General features: G+C 38.3%; 1 protein-coding gene across 2 annotated transcripts in view; it reads left to right on the top strand.

The window, feature by feature from the left end:
• Positions 1–24,082, top strand: part of stx8 (syntaxin 8) — a 184,129-nt gene that overhangs the window by 117,582 nt on the left and 42,465 nt on the right. For both annotated transcript variants that reach the window (XM_073026020.1, XM_073026023.1), the window contains exon 7: positions 15,043–15,144. In XM_073026020.1, the coding sequence (XP_072882121.1) occupies positions 15,043–15,144 (102 nt within the window). The remainder of the gene's footprint in view (positions 1–15,042; positions 15,145–24,082) is intronic.

Raw genomic sequence — 24,082 nt, 5'->3', positions numbered from 1 at the left:
CTTTATTTAAAAAACCAATAAAAATATTGTTGAGGAAAAAATATTAAATGAAAATGTGTCTAGTAACATGATATACAGTGCAATAAGGCCCTTATTGAAACTGGTTGGAAATATCAGAATTGTTGTATTAAGTATTGTTAAGATGATAAAAGTTTAAATCAAGAGTTCTCTCAATGCCTCGAATGCTAAATACAAGGTATGATTTGCTACAAAATCATATAAAACCAGAATATCCCAGAGGCCATTTGCTTCCTGTTGTATGCTCAGATATTTCATGTCAGCCATGGGGCAGTATAAGTCATGCATAGCTTATGAATTAAATCAGTCTGTAATCCTTGATCAGAATGTGCACACATGTATATCTATTGTGTACCGGCTTAGCCTCATCATAAACATCAAATTGCATCATGTAGTATTTTGACATTTGAAACTCCCCAGGCCTTTTACAGGTAATGACATTGAGGCAGTTATAAGATTATTTCTGATTAGCCACTTACACTTGGTATGTGACTGAAACTTTAGAACAACACAGAACACATGAACAGGCCCTTTGGCCCACAGTGTATGCTCCGACCAGGATGCCAATTTTAACTAATCCCATCTGTCTGCTCATGGTCCATATCCTTCTTTTCACTGCCCATTCATGCTTCTGTCTAAATTTCTCTTAAGTGTTGTTCTAAATGCTTTTGCCTTTTATTTAATACTTTCCTCTTCTATTTGACCTCCCAAAATGCACACTCTAAACTTGTCCAGATTAAACTCCATATGCAATTTCTCTACCCAACTTTCCAGCTTCTGTATGTCCTGCTGTATCCTTTGACACTGATATGGCTTAAGAGTATATAAAAGTCTCTGTCAGTGCCCTAGTAATCTCTTCCTTTTCTTCACTTGATATCATGGGATGGATTCTATCAAGTTTGGGAACTTGTCAAGACACCCAACATCTCACCTTCCTTAATATCAATGTGAAATAGAATATCAGCATGTTCCTCCTGATATAACCATCACCCCATGTCCTTCTCCTTGGTGGATATTCTAAAGTATCACTAATATTCTCACCCACTTTCAGTGGCTCCGTACATAAATTCCCACCTTTGTCCTTGAATGGAATTGCCCTTTCCCCAGCAAACCTCCTTCTAATATAAGTATAAAATGCCATGTCTTTTTTCCTACTTGTTAAGGTCATTTTATGGGCAGCTTTAGCTCTCCTATTTTTGTTCATTGAAGTTGCGCCTTGGAAGGACATAACAGGCTGCCTTAACTGAGACTTGAACTAGCAACCTTCAGATCACTAGACCAACACCTTAACCACTTGGCCACGCACCAACTAAATTTATAATGTCTCGCTTTATCTAAGGTTCTTGTACCTTGTCATCCGTATCTATCTAAGTGCATTTTTCTTAAAGGTGGTAAATTGTCTTTGGCTTGGCTTTGCAGGCATCAGTTACGCACCATTACATTTGATCTTGAGAGCAGTAGACATTGCAGCTCCCTCTCCAGAACTGGCATCCATATAATCCTGAATAAATTTCCACCACAACCAAATTCTACAAAAGACTCATTTAAGCCTCCCTATTTTCTAGCTGACTCAGCACAGGCCATGGGATAACCCATGGATTTTTGAGCTGACATTTCAAATACTGTGACACTTTTACACTTATTTTAAAATGTTCGAGAGAGGTGGATACTGTGTTTTGTCACCACTTCAGCTACCTTGGAAACTTGTGAGTTTTCAAATTCATGCATAATACCTCTGAAATCCCAAAGGATGGATGTCTGCTAAATTCACATACTGAGTGTCCTGAACAAGAGTGGTGTCTTAAAAAGGCAGCAACCAACATTAAGAATGCCCTCCATCTGGGACATGCCCTTTTCTCGTGTCCACCATTAGGGAGGAGGTATAGGAACCTGAAAACCTACAATCAATGATTTAGAACAGCTTTCTCCCCTTTTCTATCAGAATCCTGAAAAGACTACCTCATTATTGCTTACTTTCCATTATTTATTTGTATTATTTATCATTCTATGTCTTTCAACTGTACTGCTGCCACAAAATGACAGATTTCGCGTTATATAGTAATAATAGATGCCAAGGTTTCAGAGGTTTCAAAGGTACATTTAATGTATACAATATACATCCTGGAATGCTTTCTCTTCGTAACCGCTCACGAAAACAGAGGAGTGCCCCAAAGAATGAATGGCAGTTAAATGTTAGAACCCCAAAGACGATCCCCCACTCCCCCCACTGGCAAAAAAAAAGCTTTGGCACCTGCCACTGAACACTCAAGTGTGCAGCAAAAGCAACAGCAAAGACCCAGACTACCAAGGACTACGTGTTCACCCGGTATTTGACATATCACAGGTTCTCTCTCTCCCTAATAAAGGAGAAAGAGATGTTTCCATTTCACAGCGAGAGAGGAAAGACAACAAGCAACTCGCTGATCATAAATTTGATTCTAAATGATTGGATATTCCCAATGCATCACTGCCTTATGAAATAATTCTACTTGCAGTAAATGCTACTCGATTCTGATTTTTGTCTGGAAGTTAATTTTTTCAGTATTTTCTGTCTTTTTTCATTTATGTGACATTTGCTAATGCAATAAATATTTTGAATGCATTCTGATTCCTACATTCAGATTTGAATTTGATTATAAAAGAGTATCAGGTCATCTGTTCTCTAAAGATGTGAGCTTTAGTAATTTGTATATTTTGGTTGTAGTACAGAGCACCAACTGCCCCTGTGTTTCAGTGTGTCCCAAAAGTGGTATCAAATTTAACAAATTTTGTTAATTGTACATCAGTGATGATGAATTCTTTCGTCATCAAGCCTGCCAGGAGAGATTAAGTTTGTTTTAAGAATTGTAAGTGCTCAGTGTTTGTGACAGTGCATGTGGAGGAAAATGAAATTAAGTAATTTACTCTCTCATTCAAAGTAGTTGATAACTGGTTTTCCTAACTTGAGTCATTATTCTGCTGTTCTAATTATTTGTTTTGATTTGTAGTAATGTACACTATCTGAGGTTTTTGTGTCAATCTGCCTTTATTCCGTATCTTTGTACGTGCTCTATGTAAGAATTCCATGGTGAACTCTAACACATAAATAAAAAATGTTGTTGCATGTGAATGGACCATGTTAAATTTTTTTAGGAATAATACATAGTGTATCAAATGTATCATTCGTTTTTTTTTATCCAACGTAAGGAAAATGAAGCAGTTTTTAAAACCATTGGTGTGGTGACATTGAAATTCAACACGTTACATTGCCAAGTGGTAGATGACTTTGTGCCCATACATGTTGATCATGTTGTTAATTATGCAGTTGGGGAAGTGCTCTAATGGCTCTAAATTAGCTGGAAAGGAGAGTGGTTCATTCCCTAGTTGACAGTTTCAGCAAAATGATCTTTTTCTATGTTGATAGCAATTTGTTATAGCAAATTGTTGTTCTTGTTGACAAATAGTTTGAATAGGTGAGGTAACACTCTCCCCTTACCTAAGTATTGTCCTGCCAATTGGAAATCATAAGCATAGAACATAGAAAACCTACAGCACAATACAAGCGCTTCGGCCCACAAAGTTGTGCCAAACACGTTCCCACTTTAGAAATTACTAGGGTTACCCATAGCCCTCTATTTTTTTAAGCTCCATGTACCAATCCAAAAGTCTCTTAAAAGACCCCAACATATCCACCTCCACCACATTTGCCGGCAGCCCATTCCACACTCTCACCACCCTCTGAGTAAAAAAAAACTTACCCCGGCATCTCCTCTCTATCTTCTCCCAAGCACCTTAAACCTGTGGCCTCTTGTGGCAGCCATTTCAGCCCTGGGAAAAGGCCTCTGACTATCCACACAGTCAATGCCTCTCATCATCTTATACACCTGTATCGGGTCATCTCTCATCCTCCGTCACTCCAAGGAGAAAAGGCTGTTCACTCAACCTGTCTTTGTAAGGCATGCTCCCCAATCCAGGCAACGTCCTTGTAAGTCTCCTCTGCACCCCTTCTATGGATTCCACATCCTTCCTGAAGTGAGACAACCAGAACTGAGCACAGTACTCCAAGTGGGGTCTGACCAGGGTCCTATATAGCTGCAACATTACCTCTCAGCACCTCAATTCAATTGCACAATCGATGGAGGCCAATACACTGTATACCTTCTTACCACGGAGTGAACCTGCGCAGCTGCTTTGAGCATTCTATGGACTCTGACCCCAAGATGCCTCTGGTCCTCCACACTGCCAAGAGTCTTACCATTAATACTATATTCTGCCTTCATATTTGACCTACCAAACTGAAGCACCTCACACTTACCTGAGTTGAATATCTGCCACTTCTCAGCCCAGTTTTGCATCCTATCAATGTCCTGCTGTAACCTCTGACTGCCCTTCACACTGTCCGCAACACTCCCAACCTTTGTGTCATCAGCAAACTTACTAACCCATCCCTCCACTTCCTCATCCAGGTAATTTATAAAAATCACGAAGAGTAAGGGTCCCAGAACAGATCCCTGAGGCACACCACTGGTCACCAACCTCCATGTAGAATATGACCCGTCTACAACCACTCTTTGCCTTCTGTGGGTAAGCCAGTTCTGGATCCACAAAGCGAAGTCCCCTTGGATCCCATGCCTCCTTACTTTCTCAATAAGTCTTGTATGGGGTACCTTATCAAATGCCTTGCTGAAATCCATATACACTACATCTACTGCTCTTCCTTCATCAATGTGTTTAGTCACATCCTCAAAAAATTCAATCAAGCTCGTAAGGCATGACCTGCCCTTGACAAAGCCAATGCTGACTATTCCTAATCATATTATACATCTCCAAATGCTCATAAATCCTGCCTCTCAGGATCTTCTCCATCAACTTACCAACCATTTAAGTAAAACTCACTGGTCTATAATTTCCTGGGCTATCTCTACTCCCTTTCCTGAATAAGGGAACAACATCTGCAACCCTCCAATCCTCTGGAATCTCTCCCATCCCCAATGATGATGCAAAAATCTGCTTGATATTTTCACTATCTCTGGTTCTTCATTGCTACTGGGTCTAAATCGTGAAGACACTCTCACTGTGGAAGTGCCTACACCAAAATGGCTGTAATAGCTCAAAAAGACAGCTTACCACCACCTTCTGAAAAGCAATTACAGATAGAAAATGAATGTTGGCTTTCCTGGTGAAGTGCAGGTCCTAAAAAATTATTTTTAAAAGACCTTATTTATCACTCAATTTCCTAAACTAGGTATGATTTTTCATAAGAACATAAGAAACTAGCAGGAAGGCAAATTTAATGCAATGCCTGGTATAGTAATGTACCTTCCTCTGATATCTCAAAAGCTTTATACTATTTTTGCATATGTTTTCTTTTTCTACCTTCTCTGGTCTCATTGAACCAGATATGAGGGGTGGAGTGGTTTGAAGATGGTTTGTTTTCTGCTATTAATCTTGAGCTGAGAGAATTTCAGGAGCAATCTGGTGTGAAGTTTTCTCATTTGTTCAGACTATGATAGGTTGAATTGGACCTGTGTATGCTATCCTCTGATTTATGTTTATTTGAAACTCGGAAGTGTAATTCTTTTTGATATTTAACAAAACCTTTCGGTAGTAAACTGGAAGCTTTGCAGATCCTAATGTAATTTTTTAAGTCTTGAGGCATGAATCAAATTTGTATATATGTTCAAATCGAATCTTTTAACAACTAGTAAATTTACTGCGTTTGATACTGTAGATGCAAGTTCAGTTATTAATGGAGTAGGAGAGTCTCCTTATTGTGCATTTGTTAATTGTATTGCACCACCACTGAAATAATCCTCTCAGCATTGCTGTGCATATTGTTTCATTCTTTAGTAATAAGTAATAGTGTTTCCAAAAGGGAGAATCTTGCCGAAGTACAGGTTACATTTTGGAAGTAAAATTCCATTAGGGCAATATGAACTGAGGCTTTGATCTTAGTTCCTTTGAGAGAAAATTCATCTGCTTCTAAATATGCTTTTCTATATTATGATACTTTTCAGCGATTTGTTGAAAGCTCTGCTGGTATGCATACTGCAACTGCTGTTTGTATTTTATTTGAAAGAGAATATAGCAAGTGGTATTGAAGCAGGCAGAAGTGTGGCAGTTTGACTCAAAAACTACTTTGATAGAATGGCAGTGTGTGAAATTGAAGAATTGTTCCTTTTGTACACTTTCCTGTTCATGTTCCATCTACGTGCTTGATTGAGTCTTGTCCATAATCGCTGCTCTGCTTTCAAGTACAAACATACACACAGATGCTGAAGGGCTACTTATGTTTTGATACTGCACCTGATTTCTGCATGTATTTGTCTTCTGATTGCTGGATCCAGCCATTTATCACTTGACTTTAAAAGGAATGTGTTCTATTTTACTTGTACTGCTATCTTTTTATTAATAGATCGGAGCTGCGTCCATATTCATTCGCCAGTCTTTCAGGCACCTTCACAGACATTTCAGATCTTTCACTTCATAATCTTCAAACAGTAATAGTGTAAAAAATGAGTGAAGTGGCATACCTATATTATGCATTGCTTTCAATGAATTGTATTATATTTGGAAGTACTTCAGAAAATATCTAGCTCAGGTGGTCGATGGTTGAGTTGAATTGTTCTCCAACCTTGGCAATTTTGTTGTAAACATTTCATCACCACCTGAGGAGACATCATCAGTGTACTGTTGGTTGAGGTGTCCTCTGAATGCTTGCCCTTTTTATACGTATTATATGTATTATATTTCTATTTCTATTTGAACTTGACTTTCTTCCACGTTGCAAACCAGAGAAAATACCTTCGTAACATAATGATTTTATTCGTTCCTGGGAGGAAAGTGAGCATCTGTTTTAGATTTCTTGTCTATTGTCAGTTATCTCTTTTTAGTCAATGATTTGCTCTAATATTGTGCCTTGGTGGCCATAGTAACTGGTTATAGAAATCTAAGATGGGAAGGGTGTCAGCAATAAAATGTCAATGCAAATATTTGATAACTGTAAGTATAAAGTGACCAAAATGATTCTTTTGCATACTGTAATGCAAATAATACTAAGAACAATACATCTGCTTGGATGAAGTCTTAATAATATTATTAAACAAGTTGTACTTAAATGGCTAACCTAAGAATGTTCAGGTACAGAATGGCATGGCTGAGCCTCAGGAGGGTGAACAAGTAGTTAGATTTAGAGTAAGAGAGATTGCAAGGTGAAAAGAAAGGAGAATGAGCTAAAGTAAACATTGGAGTGGAGGCAAAAAAAAATGAAGCTGCAGAAGAGCAGGGGCTTTGTCCTGGTTTGTGAGGCTGAATGAAAGGCTGAGGCCTTGGCAGAAGTGAGGATGATGTTAGAGAACAGTCAGCCAATAAAGAATTGCAAGGGCAGGAAGTAATGTGATTTAATGGGCGAGTTTTGAGTTTCAGTTTATGAAGACCAGAACTTCAGCAAGAAGAGTTTTACAAAGAAGGAAGAAATATTTTTTGTTTACATAGCATCAGTAATGTCTATTTCTGTGCATGTCAATGTGGTTTACAAATCCATGAAGTACTTTTTCAATTGTAACTGCTGTTGTAATATAGGTAATGTGGCAGGTAATCGATGCAAAGTAAGCTTCCATAAACAAGAATGTGGTATGAGATACTGGTTGCCTGATAACTCTGCTTCTCTTTTTTTCCTAGGTTGTGTGATAGATCTTATTTGTCTGAGGACTCAGCAGAGAGCAGTTAAATCTTAAAGTGTCAACTTAGAATATATCAACTTTACAAGTTTGGTGTAAAATTAGCAGTTATTTCATTGCTTAATATTCCATATCTTAATATTATGTCTGTCATCACAATAACACTGTGTGCCAGAATTAAATTATACCAAGGTTAATAGTTTATATGTTAGAGACAAACTGGTTACAACTTTTGTTCAGAAGTAGTTCAGCTACAGATGCATTCTGGCAATGGAGATACTTGTTTGTGGAAAAAAAAACACACTTCAGGATCCTGTCTAGATGATTTCACTTTTTTTTACTTGTGCATATGTTCTGATATAAATGTGTTTTCTGACAAATAGCTTGTGACAGGGTGTTCCAGAAAAGCTTTTATGTAATAATGCAGAGACTCAACAACCCATTGTTCCCTGTATGTTGTTGTCAAGGTAGCTCATGGAGGAAGTGCTTTGTGCAGACACCATGAGCAGGAGTGATTCAAGGGAGCATTTAGTGGAACTGTCAGGGTATTGAGAATCGTAGTGTGTGTGACTGCCCAAGACTGTATCTAGTAATCTGAATCAATGTATTCAAAAGAAACCACACACGGATTCTACATGTTGTTCTTATCTTGATATTTTTATATGAACGCAGGAAAAAGATTTAAAAGCAGTACCAAAAGTAATGTTTTAATTAAGAATTCTATGAACATTTTAGCAGATTGCTTATAATAATCACTAATAATTAACCTGGGTAGCTAAAAGGCACATATCTGTGTGTTTAAACTAGTGCAAATGGGAAAAAAAAACATGAGAAGATTCCCTGACAGTAAAATGTTTTTGATGAATTCCAACTGTTGTAGAAGAAACTGAAAGAAAAACACAAGGTCTCACAATTGACAGTGTTCCTTGGCCAGAAATAATTCTTTGGTGGCCTTGTGCCTATTAGTGCTCTTGGAAACAATAGGAAAGGAAATCCCCTCCCTGTAGTTTAAGAATACACAGTTAGGATGGCTATAATAGGCTTTGTCCCTTGAGAGAGTTGAACACCTGAATAAGAACATTCATTTAAAGCCATAATACATGAAGCATATAAATATTTAAATAAAATCAATCTTTTTCCTGTTTTGAAAATCATAGCATCCATCTTTAATTGCACACATTTAAATGTCGTTTTTAGATCTTGTTTGAGTAACAAATTTATTTCAGAACTCATATAGATAGTGTCATTGTACATGCTCTGAAACACTGAGCCCATGAGGGGGTTCAAGCACACACACTCTTTGCCCACAGGTTTCTCCTCATCCCACCCTGCCCCCCCCTCTCTTCCAATAATCCATCCGCTTTCCACTTTGTGGCATGCATGTATGCACATATGCCAGACTCCATGTCATCTTCTACTAATCCACTGAGAGGATGGGCCTTAAACTGCAAAATAGTGATCATTATAACAAATAGTGATCATTGAGCAGCGCCACCCTTCGATTATAGAGATAGGTCAATGACAAGACACAGACTACCTTCAATATCTAGTGTGCCATCCATCAATGAATATGGACGATGATGAAATTCACCACGGCCTTCTGAGCACCAGCACAGCTCTTTCGTCCATCTGTAGAAAAGTGAAAAGAAAAATATTTGATAAGGAAGTCATCAAACTCAGCCCTAAGCTTATAGTCCATGATACAGTTATGATCCTTGCCCTCCTGTACTCTTCTGAGACACGGACTATATATTCATAAAGCACCTTAAAGCAATGAATTGAATTGACTTTATTTCTTACTTCCTTCACAAACATGAGGAATCAATATTCACATGATTTTCATTCATTCATTGTCACCACAGTATCTTCACAGACTAAGTGAACCAAGGTTGGCCTCTTCTCCCTGGTCAAGATCTGTAGAATTAAGGGCCCTATCATGCTAACTACTGTGATGAGTGGGCCAGATTGTTTACATCCTTATCTGACTCCTGGAACAGGTGTTCATTATAGCAGGTGGAGCGAGGGGTAGAAAAATTAAGGATGTTCTAAAACTTTGAAAAATTTAACATCCCGAGTGATTCAGATCAATCCATGGCCCAAGCTCACTGAAAATGGAGGAGGAGCATTCAGGATAGTAGTGAGAACCTTGCTGACATTTGTCAAGAACACACAAAAACCCAATGCAAAGAATGGAAGATGAACACCAATTACCCAACCTACTAAGCACACCTGTCTCACCCACAACATTCAGGTGGTTCTTACATTGGCCTCATCAGTCAACTCAGAAACCTCAAATTGTTTATGGAGGCATGTCCTGGGGGTCTGTATAGGGAGGAGATCTGTGTTTCACTAGTTGGTGCAGTGTGGTACGTCAAAAAAGATGTTTTTGCCTTAAGTCCCACCTTTTGAGAAATACACTTTGCCTAATCTGCATTCTGTTTCATTGAGGAAGGGGATGATTTTGGCTTAATAGCAGAGCAGTAATTGAAAACCAACATTTGTAAAGAGCAGTGGTTAACTTCTGTGAATTTCTATCATCTATTTTAGGTTTGCTTGCTGTTGGCGAATGAAATAAGCTGTTTCCCAAGCATGCTTTTCATTCTTTGTCCTTGACAACGAAAAGACCCTGAATTTTGATGGGAGTATTTAGCACATTTTTCTGATGCAAACATGAGATGACTAGCCCTTCCACTGGCCAGGCTATTGTGCAGTTTCCTGTGCATCCAAGCACACAAGAGTGATGGGGCCTCACAAGTTGTCATTAAACCTCCAGTGCAGTTGAAAGCTGAGTTGATATGTAAGGAGTAGGAGAGAGCGCTACAGAATATCTCTTGTTTTTTTCTTTTTAAGTTTTAATTTTTGAAATGGTTTCAGATAGAAATTAGCAGTAATGTTTAACTACTTCGGATGGGAAAATCAGAACAAATGCAAATTAAATAAGTGGGTTTTATAGAGTGCATCCAGCATGTGTAGAAAAAACAGTGATGACATACTTGTTGATGCCTAAGGTTAGAAGAGTTTACTGATCCTGCTCTTACCTTTTGGTTTAGTCTTGCTTTGTGGTTATGCAGTCTGTCAGATTGTTTTCTCAGTAACTGTTTTGTAAAACATTCAGGCAAACTGCTGAAAACCTTGGTTGTTTCTCTTTAGTTAGCTGGAGTTTTTCCAGAACTGTAGGAAAATACAGGATATTATAAGGTTTGAATTTATATCCGGTCAACTGAAGGTACTTTCATTAAACTCTGTATTTTTTGGTCTGTTTTGAGTATTTTTGTAAGAATATGCAAAAACTTGACATAAAAGTTGGGGTCAACTATGAGTCAATGTTTCAAGACTTTTTTCTCTTGGCGGAATGCATGTTTAGACTGCCCTACGTGTCTGAAACTGGTATAGGGAGGAATTTGTAGCCATCAACATTATTATGTCGCTCGGTATCGTGCTTGCACTGATCTCTGCACATTCTGCATTTTGCATGTATTCTAATCTTTTGGTTGAGATTTACAAAAAGCAATTGTAAAGCTATATTTATTTATTCAATATACAAAATGGGTGTGTTCAGGAAAACTTCAGGACATTCAATGAACATTTGATTCACAGCTTAACACAACATGAGATATATATTCATAATGTTGCATCAAAATTTTAGAAGGTGGTCCCCCCACGGAGATGTATCTTGCAAAGTGTTGGTTATACTGTATTGTAGGATTAATCAATTGCATTTGTGAAACACTTTAAATCAGAACCATTTTTTTTGGTTTGGTTGTTGATATGTTTATACATGTGCATTGGAAGTATGAAAACAATGGTTCCTGTGAAGTGAGAATTAAAGAGATAAAGATGCATACAGTTGCATGCAAAAGTTTGGGCACCCCTGGTCAAAATTTCTGTTACTGTGAATAGCTAAGTGAGTAAAAGATGACCTGATTTTCAAAAGGCATAAAGTTAAAGATGGTTTAATATTTTAAGCAAGATTACTTTTTTATTTCCATGTTTTATAGTTTCAAAATAACAAAAAACGAAAAGGGCCCGAAGCAAAAGTTTGGGCACCCTGCATGGTCAGTATTTAGTAACACCCCCTTTGGCAAGTATCACAGCTTGTAAACACTTTCTGTAGCCAGCTAAGAGTCTTTCAATTCTTGTTTGGGGATTTTTGCCCATTCTTCCTTGCAAAAGGCTTCTAGTTCTGTGAGATTCTGGGCCGTCTTGCATGCACTGCTCTTTTGAGGTCTATCCACAGATTTTCGATAATGTTTAGGTCGGAGGACTGTGAGGGCCATGGCAAAACCTTCAGCTTGCACCTCTTGAGGTAGTCCACTGTGGTTTTTGAGGTGTGTTTAGGATCATTATCCTGTTGTAGAAGCCATCCTCTTTTCATCTTCAGCTTTTTTACAGATGGTATGATGTTTGCTTCCAGAATTTGTTGATATTTAATTGAATTCATTCTTCCCTCTACCAGTGAAATGTTCCCTGTGCATGATAGATCCACCCCCGTGCTTAACAGTTTGGAGAGATGTTCTTTTCATGAAATTCTGCACCCATTTTCTCCAAACATACCTTTGCTCATTGTGGCCAAAAAATTCTATTTCAACTTTATCAGTCCGCAGGACTTGTTTCCAAAATGCATCAGGCATGTTTAGATGTTCCTTTGCAAACTTCTGATGCTGAATTTTGTGGTGAGGACACAGGGAAGGTTTTCTTCTGATGTCTCTTCCATGAAGGTCATATTTGTGCAGGTGTCGCTGCACAGTAGAACAGTAAACCACCACTCCAGAGTCCGCTAAATCTTCCTGAAGGTCTTTTGCAGTCAGACGGGGGTTTTGATTTGCCTTCCTAGCAATCCTACGAGCAGTTCTCTCGAAAGTTTTCTTTGTCTTCCAGACCTCAACTTGACCTCCACCGTTCCTGTTAACTGCCATTTCTTAATTACATTACGAACTGAGGAAACGGCTACTTGAAAACGCTTTGCTACCTTCTTATAGCCTTCTCCTGCTTTGTGGGCATAATTTATTTTAATTTTCAAAGTGCTAGGTAGCTGCTTAGAGGAGCCCATGGCTGCTGATTGTTGGGACCAGGTTTGAGGAGTCAGGGTATTTATAAAGCTTTGAAATTTGCATCACCTGGCCTTTCCTAACGATGACTGTGAACAAGCCATAGCCCTAACAAGCTAATTAAGGTCTAAGACCTTGGTAAAAGTTATCTGAGAGCTCAAATCTCTTGGGGTGCCCAAACTTTTGCATGGTGCTCCTTTCTTTTTTTTCACACAAAAATAATACACTAATCTTGCTTAAAATGTTGAAAAGAATGTTTCATCTTTAACTTTATGACTTTTAGAGATCACTTCATCTTCTACTCACCTAACTGTTCACAATAACAGAAATTTTGACCCCCGGGTGCCCAAACTTTTGCATGCCACTGTATAAGCAGAATGTGATTTTTTTTATGACTGTGGTGACCAGCAGATTTTATTTCTTACTGTTAGGGATGGAGAATGGAAATAAATGGGTCATCCCCCCCCCCCCCCCCCACCCCCAGAACTCAGCAACAAATGCATTCTGGAAAAAAAATGCTTTGCAAGTGGCTTGATTTTGATTTTGTATGCAAACCACCTACAATTCTACCTCCCACTGTAGTTACAGATGACAGTCAACGCTTAAAATGTGCACTTTGAAAGTGCTAAATGTCTGACAGTTCTGCTTTTTGTCTTGGCTGTGAAGTAGATATTAGAATATTGCAAATGTAGAGACTATGAACAAACATGCTGTTTTTTTGTAACTATAAGTTCAATGGTAATACAATATCATAAACAATGACCTGACAGTCTTTTACCTGATACTGATCCCAATCAGTATAGAAATCAGAAGTTAATTATCAGTGAATTTGGATAGGAATTTAGCAGTGTCAGAATAACTTAAAACAAAAAACTTCCAAATATTCACACACATACTGTAAGTTTTTTTTTGCTTTTTTTTGGGGGGGGGGGAGGTTTATCCTGGATTTGCTTCACCGACAATTACATGATTGGATATAATTTGAAGTCTCTGCATATAAATATGTAAAAAGTTTCGACAGCAATCAATTTAAAACAAATGTCTAACCCTAGGAACTAGTCCACATTTCATTGTAGAATTTTCTTGTCAGTCTGCTCCCTGGGGCAAAAGAAATCCACAAATGGCTTTAAGAAATAGCTTGCATCAAACAGCTGGTTAGTCTGTAAGTTAGCTCACTGGTTGTTTGCAGGTAGATTTAGTTCACCATGGAGTGATTTGTGATCAGATATTTTCATGACCTTCCTGAATCATTTAAGAGATGTTGACACCCGCTGTCTGTCTTCAAATACCTAGTGAAATAAGTATCCAAAAGACATGGATTTCAAAGTAAATATTACACATGAGGAATGCAGAACAGTTTACTTCAGGTGACAATCATTGTGAAGAATTTTACTTCTGACATTTGTGCACTGATTCTTAAAATGTTTTTTAAATGATGAAAATACTGGACTCTTACAAGTACATTGCTTTTTTTCTAGCTAAGTCCTTTTCATGCCAAACTATAGCTTCAATTATCATACTTAATTCTCTCTACTTCAGGCAAGGATCCATCCTAGATCCAAATATTACTATATTGCTTAGGTTACAAATATTTGGATAGGAATATGTACACCACTGTGGTCGTTTTGAATTGTTTTCTTTCCTATAATTATCAGAGAAATTTGGTTAATTCCCGGATAAATAAAACCATTGAAATTTAGCACATCTCCTGGAGGTTTATCTCTTCTAAAGCACGGTTAATTCCTATCAATTGTAGTTTCTGATTCCAGAATAGAATTGAATTGTAGGAACCTCCTTCTTAAAATTTTAAAGATTAATCCTTTTAGCTAGTGTCTTACTTTGGAAGTAAAAGTACAAGCTGACGACTTTGTAATGAATAATAATAATACAAAATAGATGAATGCTGACCTTAATGCAAACACAGCAGCCAGTGATCACCTCCAGAAAGTATTTAGTAAGTGTAAATGGAGAAGATTATTGAAACCCGATGCAACACACACAAAATGCTGGAGGAACTCAGCACGCCAGGTAGCATCTACGGAAATGAACAGGCAACGTTTCAGGCTGAGACTCTCCTTCAGGACTCAATCTTCTTCAGGTTTCAGAACACTGAAACCCAATGTTCTTCTGTTATTCCTCCAGTAGCGTGTTGATATTTTAGCTGAACTTTGCTTTACTGTTTCACCAACAGCACCAATGTGACCGTATTGTATTTCACCGTTCTTGCCATAATCGTATTTCATCCTTCATCGATCTGGGATTCTGACAAAACAGCAACTTGAAAACTAATATTTTTTTCTCTTTTCCTTTTCATGCAGAAATCATTGATGACCTCACACATTTAGTGGATAAAACAGACTCCAGAATTCAGAATGAAACAAGACGTGTCAAATTGGTTGATAAGAAGTCAACTTCTTGTGGTATGCAGATGTATTTAATATAGACCCCTCACTCCACCAGGTGGCATTATATTGTCTTTTATTAGACTTTCCTTGAATGTCCTCCCTTTCCCTCACTTGTCTATCAGAAGCAGTGTTTAGGAGTTGAATGTATTTGTAAATGTACTGTTGTTTGGAGTCTTTTGTATTACAAAAGAAGAAGCCATTGCTTTATGATGTAATTTGCATATGCAGCTGTTCAAACACTAAGTGAGGATTCATTGACAGTAATTCTCACCTCCTTGCCCTCTGTGAGGGCACAGCAGCTGTTACCAGTACACACGCAAGTGACCTGCACCCAGGCAGTCTAACTTTCCAAGAGCACATGGCTTCTGCCAAAGCTATCTATTATTAATGGTGCCTATAATTAGATATTTTCCTAAATTCTTTTGCATTGGAAACATTTAGAACTATTTTCTATTCAAAAAGGAAGAAACAGATTTACTGTAGGTAATTCATGTGTATTTGAAAATTCCTTTATCTTTCATGTGACCCTTGAAATTGTCTTCCTTTTAGTACTATATTGAATGACTGTGGTGTGGTCTATTTTACCATTTTCTCTTGTTGCCACTTTCACCTTTATTCATTAGCACCTTATAATTATATACTTTGATATTTAAGATACTTTTTTGTTTGATAATTAACCATTTTCACAACAAACACCTCCTTTCTGTTGCGAAAATGCAGATCACTATTGCTGTTCACTTTGAATTTGCATTATTAAGAATCGCAATTCAACATGTCATGGCTGGAAAGTAAAAGCTTATTGTTCTTCCTGCATCACAACACTGTGGTTGGATTGATCGTGGCAGTCTGTCTTTTGTAGTATGTTCCAGAAGAAAACATTAACCTAAAGCATTGTTTTTACAACACTGGTCTACAACTAAATGAAAAATAGAGCAGCGTAATAATAGGTGAAAAATATTACTTCAGGATAGGTTTTATTTGCCTATCAAACCTGCATTGAATTGCCTGGGAAATGCTTACATTTTTCCACAAGGGAGCCTAGTAACGAGTAAGCAGGGTATAGCAGTCAGGTTTGAAGAAATAATAAAATGAAGGTCAGCTAATATTGCACTAATTCTGCTTCCTGGTGGCCATGACAGCCTACAAAGTTTATTTGAAGATCCCAGACTCTGAGTCAGTGTGCGCTTTGTTACCATATGACTGTTTTAGGCTGTGCCAACAGTTTAGGATATTAATGAATCCTACAGAAGTGAATGGAGAATTCCTTGTCCCCCTCTTTTTTTTCTCTCTTTCTTTGTTTGACACAGAATCTTTGTCTGTTGAATGTTGCTGGGCATCACTAATGAGTAGACAGGCAAATAAAAATCACAAAAATAGAATTGTAGATGGTAAAAAGGAAACTAGTGAATACATGCGTATAGAACGGCAAAAGGTGAGATTGTTGCTCTTTCGTAAGCTAGTTTGGATAGCCTCTTTATCCCCGCATCCCTTTACCAAGGCTCTTGGTAGGATGAGAAAAAATTAGAAGGCTACTTCTGTGACACCAGGCAACTGTGGGGCTCCAGCTCCCTGACCACAAGATCTGGGTGCCTCGTCAGTTTTCCCTGCCTCATTATTACAAGCACCTTGTCGCCCACCCTGCACAGCTGCTAAAGCGGAAAAATTAAAGCAATTCACACTGTGACTTAACGTGAGAAAACAATTGGTTCTTGTTTGGAGAACCATTATTATAAAGGAACTAAAGCAGAAGAGGGATTATGTTTATTGAGATTTTCACAGGAGTTATAGAAGGCTGCTTAAGTCAAAATAAAGGGTAGTTTGATGAGAGGCAAGTATCTGATAATTAAATTGGTCAAGGGAAAGCAATTCCACATAATTGTTTATTGTTATTTTAATTGTTCTCTTCTGAATCCTGGTGTGGTATTAATACTTGGATATGTTTTAATGTACTCTTTGATTTCGTATAGACATGTTAATGTGATGAATCTTGCTAAATAGCTCTCCAGCCGCTATGCTGCTTTGCTGTGCAAAGGAATGAAATTCAGCCCTACTGGAAGGCTTCCGTGACACACAAGAAGATCCTTTGTTACTTGTTTATAAACCCGAAACATGCCTAAAATCACTGAAATGGTGAGAGAGCTGAAGAGGCCCTACTGGGCACAGGGCACAATAAATAAAGATTGCCGAGCTAGATTTTAATGCTTTGATTTGATGATCACTACTCTTTAGGGGTTAAGGGATCTAAGCAGAAGACTACTTAGACTGTCTTTCAGCTGACTTAATTAAGAAACTTCAATCTTGTTCTACAAGGCTCATTATGTGTGAAACCTCTTCCTACCATGAATAAGGGTTGAGCCTGTAAAGTGTATACATACATGATGCCATTGTGTTTTGTTGCCAAACTGCAGACAGTGGCAAGTACAATCTGGGATTTGTCAGGAGTTGCCCTTTAGGGACCCTGTCCTCTGTAGAATCAAATTCTTGCTTTTTTTCCCCATTAAGTATTTTTCTTTTGGTTGCTAAAAGTTTACTAAAATCAGCACCTTCGCAGAAGGTTGTCCCATTAATTTTTTCAACTGAAAATTATCCAGAATTAAGGTACACATGAGAACCAGTGCAGTGGTATCTGGTGAATGAATTTCCCAGGGCTAAATCATTTCTAAGCCTGCTGAGTGCAGTTCCTCCTACAATAATCTATTTAACAAGTAATTTACCACCCCTTTTGCCTCTTGAGAATGAGCCTTGCAAGTTTTTGCATCCTGAGCAGATCCAAATTGTTTCTGTCTTGAAGGGAGAGCTGTTAACTCAGTTGTAAAACAGAGAATAATGGTTTCCAAATTTATTAGTAGGTTAACGGTGGTTGAAGCCATGACATTTTATTTTACAAAGGCTGGAATGGTTGATCTTTAAATGATTATAGCTCATTTTAAGCACTATGGTAGTAATTATATTGGAATTACAAAGCTGTTTTGTCAGCCAAGTAAGAATCATTCATTTGCTGAATTACTAAAATTACCTAAATGTTGTATTCCAATTTCTTATTTGACACAGTTGGGGTTACTTGAAATTTGTTTTCATTAACTGCTGAACGCATCAATAATAGTAGAGGAATTAATTATATCCTAAAGCATTATTAAAGCAGCTCAGTCTTAAGAGAATGTTAATAATTTTCAAGAAGTAGTCGGCTGCCTGTGCACTTATTGTATAACTGATGAGAAAATTTCCCTGATAGGGGAAGACATCAAATTTTCTCGTGGGTGGTAGACTCTCCACGTAGAGCAAGAATTGAGTAGTTATAGAGGAAAGTACTGGGTGGTCATCTTAAGATGGCATCAAAAGGGGTTGTTGCTTACATTTGGAAATGAGTCTTTGATGTCCTTTAGACTTCATTCCACAAACGTGACTGTTCCATGCTGACCTGAAAAGTCAAACAGGAGACAAGAACTGATACTATTCTGGTTAATTAGTCTGAAGGTGACAGTTCCCAAACTTGAATGAAGGAAGGCTAGTTCTCTCTTTACATATTGAATTTTGTCAGCATGGAGTTCTGTCAACCACTGAAATTTCCTCAGTGACGTGTGATGTTCTGAGAGGGAATTGCGTGTAAAATGAGGTGGGTGGGTAACCTGCAATTAACTTATTGTTTCTACATTCATGGAGAGCATACTCACATCAGAACATTTGGCAATATTTAAAAACCACAGTACATGAGTAAAGCTAATATCTTCCAATACGAGCCAGTGGAGGTTTATGAGAATAGTGGGTGAAAGGAATAGTTGTAGCGCTTTCCATTAAGACCATTAGTTTTTCTTTTCTGTCAACATTCACTATTTTTTGTTTCAGTATATCTGCATTTTCTTTATTGCTGTGTGAGTAGCCATCCTTATGGAGTTCTGAATTGAGTTGAGTTGTTCTGATGTGAGTCATTTATGTCCTTGCCCTCTGAGTAACATTAGTCTTGTAGTATTTTAGTCCCTTGTGTGTAATTATTGTAATAATAGCTACATTGAGCAGTTTAATTTAAATTCAGTCCTGTTTTTAATAGTGATACAAAGGTTTTATGCTTCTGTGTTTATTAGATGATCCTATATGTATTTCAATGTCTTGATATTTTCTAGCTTATTAACCTTAAGAAATACATATTTTTCCTGAGTACAGAGAAAATTTGTTCTTGTTTTGTGCAGAAAGAGAGATTTGCCCTTACATGACAATTTTCATGTCCCTTGGCAGACATTCCAAAAACAATGAAAATAGTCATCGTTTTAATATAGGAAACATGACAGCCAATTTGTTCAAAGGAAATTCCCATGAGCAGAAATGTAATAATGACCAGATAATCTGTTTTAGTAATGTCGAATAGAAATTAACGGACTGAAGCAGACACCTGGCATTTTGATTTCAAAATGTTCCATGGAACTTGGAATATTAACAAAAGGAAAATTGTTCTAAGAGTAGTATATTTGAGCTGCTTTCACTTTTTCAAAACAGATAAATTTGGCACGGAGGAGGGAATGCTAATAAGAATATATTTAATCCAGCAGCAGAATATGCAAAACTTACTCACAATGGCTCCACACTACTGATTAAAGCATATTTGACTGCAAGCTGAGACACAACTGTTTACCAGAATAAGTCTGATTTTGAAGAGTGCCAGTACTTTTTAAATTGTATCTGATCTTAATAAACTGCTGCTTTTAAGCAATAAATCAAATAATAGAACTGATCACAAACATATTTGTGAGGTTACATGAATTCTAACATTCCATAGCACTCAACTAGCATTTATTGTGCAAGGACATGAAAAAGAAACCCAGATGGTATTTTGCCTCCCAGGTGCCATCGGGGATGTCTCGGATTGGGTATACAGCATCCTAAAGGGGAAGGGTGAGCAGCCAAAATTTTGAAACAGATTGATACTAACAACATAGGTAGGAAAAGGAAGGAGGTTCTGAAGAGAGAATATAGGGAGTTAGGTGGTAAGCTGAAATGCAGGACCTCCAGTATAGTAATCTTTGATTTGCTGCTTGAACCACATGCCAGTGAGGGTAAGAATAGGATGATTGGGCTGAGGAATTGGTTCTGGGGACAGGGTTTCAGTTTTCTGGATCATTGGGATCTCTTTTAGGGAATGCATGACCTGCATAAAAAGGATGAGTTACTCCTGAACCAGAGGGAAACTAATATCCTTGTGAGCAGTTTTGCTGAAGCTGTTGGGGAGGATTTAAACTATTTGACAGAGGGATAGGAACTGGAGTTATTGGGTTGAGGATGGGACAAGTGGATGTAGTGTATAATGAGACTGTGAGGAAGGACAGGCAGCTGATACGGAAAAATTGCGGTCAGTGGGATGAGTAGAAGTGTAACATTGGGGCAAAATTAAAAAGGCTGATGAATACAGGACTGAAGTTGTGATGTTTCAGTGCACGCAGTATTCAGAATAAAGCAGATGACATGTAGCACAGTTAAAAGATTGGCAGGTACAACGCTAAGGACATCACTGAGTCGTGGCTGAAAGAAAATCATAGTTCAACATTCGAGGATACACATTGGATCAAAAGGACAGCCAAGTAGGTTGGGGGGTGGGGTGGCTCTCTCTGTAAACATTGAAATCAAATCCTTAGAGGTGATATAGGATCAAAAAATGGAGAATCCTTGTGGATAGAGTTAAGAAACTGCAAGGGTAAAAAAGCCTGATGGGAATTATAGACAGGACTCTGAATAGTAGGCAGGATATGGGATACAAATTTCAACAAGATATAGAAAAGGTGTATAAAAAGGGCAATGTTATATAGTCATGGGGATTTCAATATGCAGGTATATTGGAAAAAGCAGGTTGGTGCTGGATCCCAAGAGAGGGAATTAGCAGAATGCTTACAAGATGGGTTTTTTTTTTAGAACAGCCTGTGTTTGAGCCCATTAGGGGAATGGCAGTTCTGGATTCAGTGTTGTGAAATGAACCAAATTTGGTTAGGGAGCTTAAGGTAAAGGAACCTTAAGGAGACAATGATCACAATATGATAGAACTCACCCTGAGTTATAAAATGGGGAAGATAAAATCAGATATATCAGTATTCCAGTTGAGTAATTCCAGTTGAGCATGAGAGAGGAGCTGGCCAAAGTTGATTGGAAAAGGATACTATCAAGGATGATGGCAGAACACCAATGCCTGGTGTTTCTGGTGGCAATTCAGAAGGCAGAGGATAAATACATCCCAAAGATAAAGTAGTATTCTAAAGAGAGGATGAAGCAACTGTGCGAGAAGTCAAAAACAGCATAAATAGAAAAGAGAGAACATATAGCAAAAATTAGTGGGGAATTAAAAGATTGTGAAGCTTTTAAAAACCAACAGAAGGAAGCTAAAGATGCTATAAGGAGAGAAAAAGTTGAAATATGAAGGTCAGCTAGCCAATAACATAAAAGAGGAAACCAAAAATTTTTTTTTTCAGATATATAAGGAGTAAAAGAGGTGAAATTGGAAATTGGACTGCTGGAAAATGATGATAGAGAAGTAGTAATGGGGAATAACGAAATAGTGGATGAACTGAATAAGTATTTTCTGTCAGTCTTCACCATGGAAGTAACTAGCAATATACCAGAAATCTGACAGTGTCAGGAAGCAGAGGTGAAGTTGCTATTAGTAAAGAAAATGTGCTTGGGAAGCTGAGAGATCTGAAGGTAGATAAGTCACCTGGACTAAATGGTCTATACCCCAGGACTCTGATAGAGGTAGTTGAACAGTTTGTGGAGGCATTAGAAATGATCTTTCAAGATTCACTAGATTGTGGAATGATTCCAGAGGACAGAAAAATTGCAAATGTCACACCACTCTTTAAGAAGGGAGGGAGGCAGAAGAAAGGATTTTATAGGTCAGTTAGCCTGACTTCAGTGGTTGGAAAGATGTTGGAGTCTATCATTAAGGATAAGATTTTGGTGTTCTTAAAGGCACATGATAAAATAGACCAAAGTTGGAATGGCTTCCTTAAAGGGAAATCTTGCCTGACAAATCTGTTGGAATTCCTTGAGGAAATAACAGGCAAGATAGTCAAAAGAGATTCTGTGGATGTTGTTTAGTGGTATTTTCAGGCCTTTGTCAAGGAATGACTCATAAAACTGCTTAACAAGTTACGAGTCCATGGTATTACAGGAAAGGTACTACCTTGGATAGAAGATTGGCTGACTCACAGGAGGCAAAAAGTGGGAATAAAAGGGTGTCTTTTCTGGTTGGCTGCCGGTGACTAGGGTGTTCCACAGGGGTCAGTGTTGCAATTGTTTCTTTTCATTTATACTGTATATCAGACAGTTGGGGGATGAATTTGATGGCTTGGTGGCCAAATTTATGGATGATACAAAGATAGATGAAGTAGCAGTTAGTGTTGGGGAAGCAGTGAGTCTGCAGAAGAATTCAGACATATTAGGAGAATGGGCAAAGAAGTGACAGATGAAATATAGTGTAGGGAAATGCATTGTCGTGCTCTTAGGTAGAAGAAATAAAGAAATAGACTGTTTTTTAAACTGGGAGAAAATTCAAAAATCAGATGTGCTGTCATTGGAGATGGTCCAGAGGAGGTTTACAGGAATGGTTCTGGGAATGAAAAGTTTAACATACAAGGAGCATTTGATAGTTCTGGCTCTGAGCTCGCGGAAGTTTAGAAGAATTGGGGGGGGGGGGGGGGGGGGGGGCGGAGGTTTCATTGAAACCTAACGAACATTGAATGGCCTAGATAGAGTGGATGTGGAGAGGATGTTTCCTAGAGTGGGAGAGTCTAGGACCAGAGGGCACAGCCTCAGAAAAGAGAGATATCCATTTAGAATAGAGATGAGGAAGAATTTCTTTAGCCAGAGGGTACTGTATCTGTGGAAGTCATTGCTATATACAGCTGTGGAGGCAAATCATTGAGTATATTGAAAGTGGATGCTGACAGGTTCTTGAGTAGTCAGGGTGTCAAATGTTACAGGAATTGAGAAGGATAATAAATCATCCGTGACAGACTCAGTGGGCTGAATGCTTAATTCTGCTCCTGTGTCTTGTGGTCTTACCTCCACACTGGTCCTGAAAGTGTTCCTATTATAGGACTTTGAAGCAACAATCCACGTGAGGTCCTCCATTGGTTGGGGCTGACCATGAATGTTGCACCCCAGCTATCTATGTGATATGCAAGCCAAGGCAGTATGATATGGAGAGCAAGTTGTTGCCCATTTAACAGGCTACCTCCCTCCACATAGCTGATCAATCCAAAGGAAGGGTAGAGACCAATATAATTTGGCACCTGCAGCGTCGCAGGAGTTGCCAGTTAGTGTTGAACTCAACGTAAGAGTGCTTTAAGGACTCCAGCTCTGGATTTTTCCTCAGGGTTTACTCCTGAATGCTTCCTTATAAGTAGGTATAGCCACAAGGCAGTGGAGGTTTGAGGTCAGAATTTTCCTTCTCCTAGATGAGCTGCCGACTATGGCTGACGAGCCCCATCTGCCAAAGTGACAGGTTTTAAGGTGCTAGTAACTTGCCTTTGTCCCTTCTCCTGTCAGCAGAAACAGTTCTGCCGGACTTAGTAGCAAAGCCCCCCGTGAAGGGCAGGGGGTAGACTTTTGTTGTCAAAGGCTATTGGAGACGCATGCCATTAGGAGCATTTAATGAGTAGTGGGAGCCTATCCCCATTACCACTCCCAGCTACGATAACCTTAAGGAACAACAATCCAGAGCATAAATGCAATTAAGCTTGAGGAAAAATAAAAATATTTTACATATAGAGGCCTAGTTTTCTGTGGAAGTGCCTTCAATTCTCTGTGTAGCTGTCAGCAGTTTTCCTCTAAAGTGCCAGCAAGATTGGGATATTTTACAATTCTTCATCCTGAGCTTGTTGCTCTGTCACTGTGCTCCAAGGCTGGACTCCTCAAGAGGACCAGCTTTAAAAGACAAGATTGTGGTGATTGCACGCCACTTCCTGTACAGGATCTA

This window comes from Hemitrygon akajei, chromosome 22 (genome assembly GCF_048418815.1).
Source record: "Hemitrygon akajei chromosome 22, sHemAka1.3, whole genome shotgun sequence".
Lineage (NCBI taxonomy): Eukaryota > Metazoa > Chordata > Chondrichthyes > Myliobatiformes > Dasyatidae > Hemitrygon > Hemitrygon akajei.
Note: the sequence above shows the minus strand (reverse complement) of the source record. Positions and strands in the feature narration are given on the sequence as shown.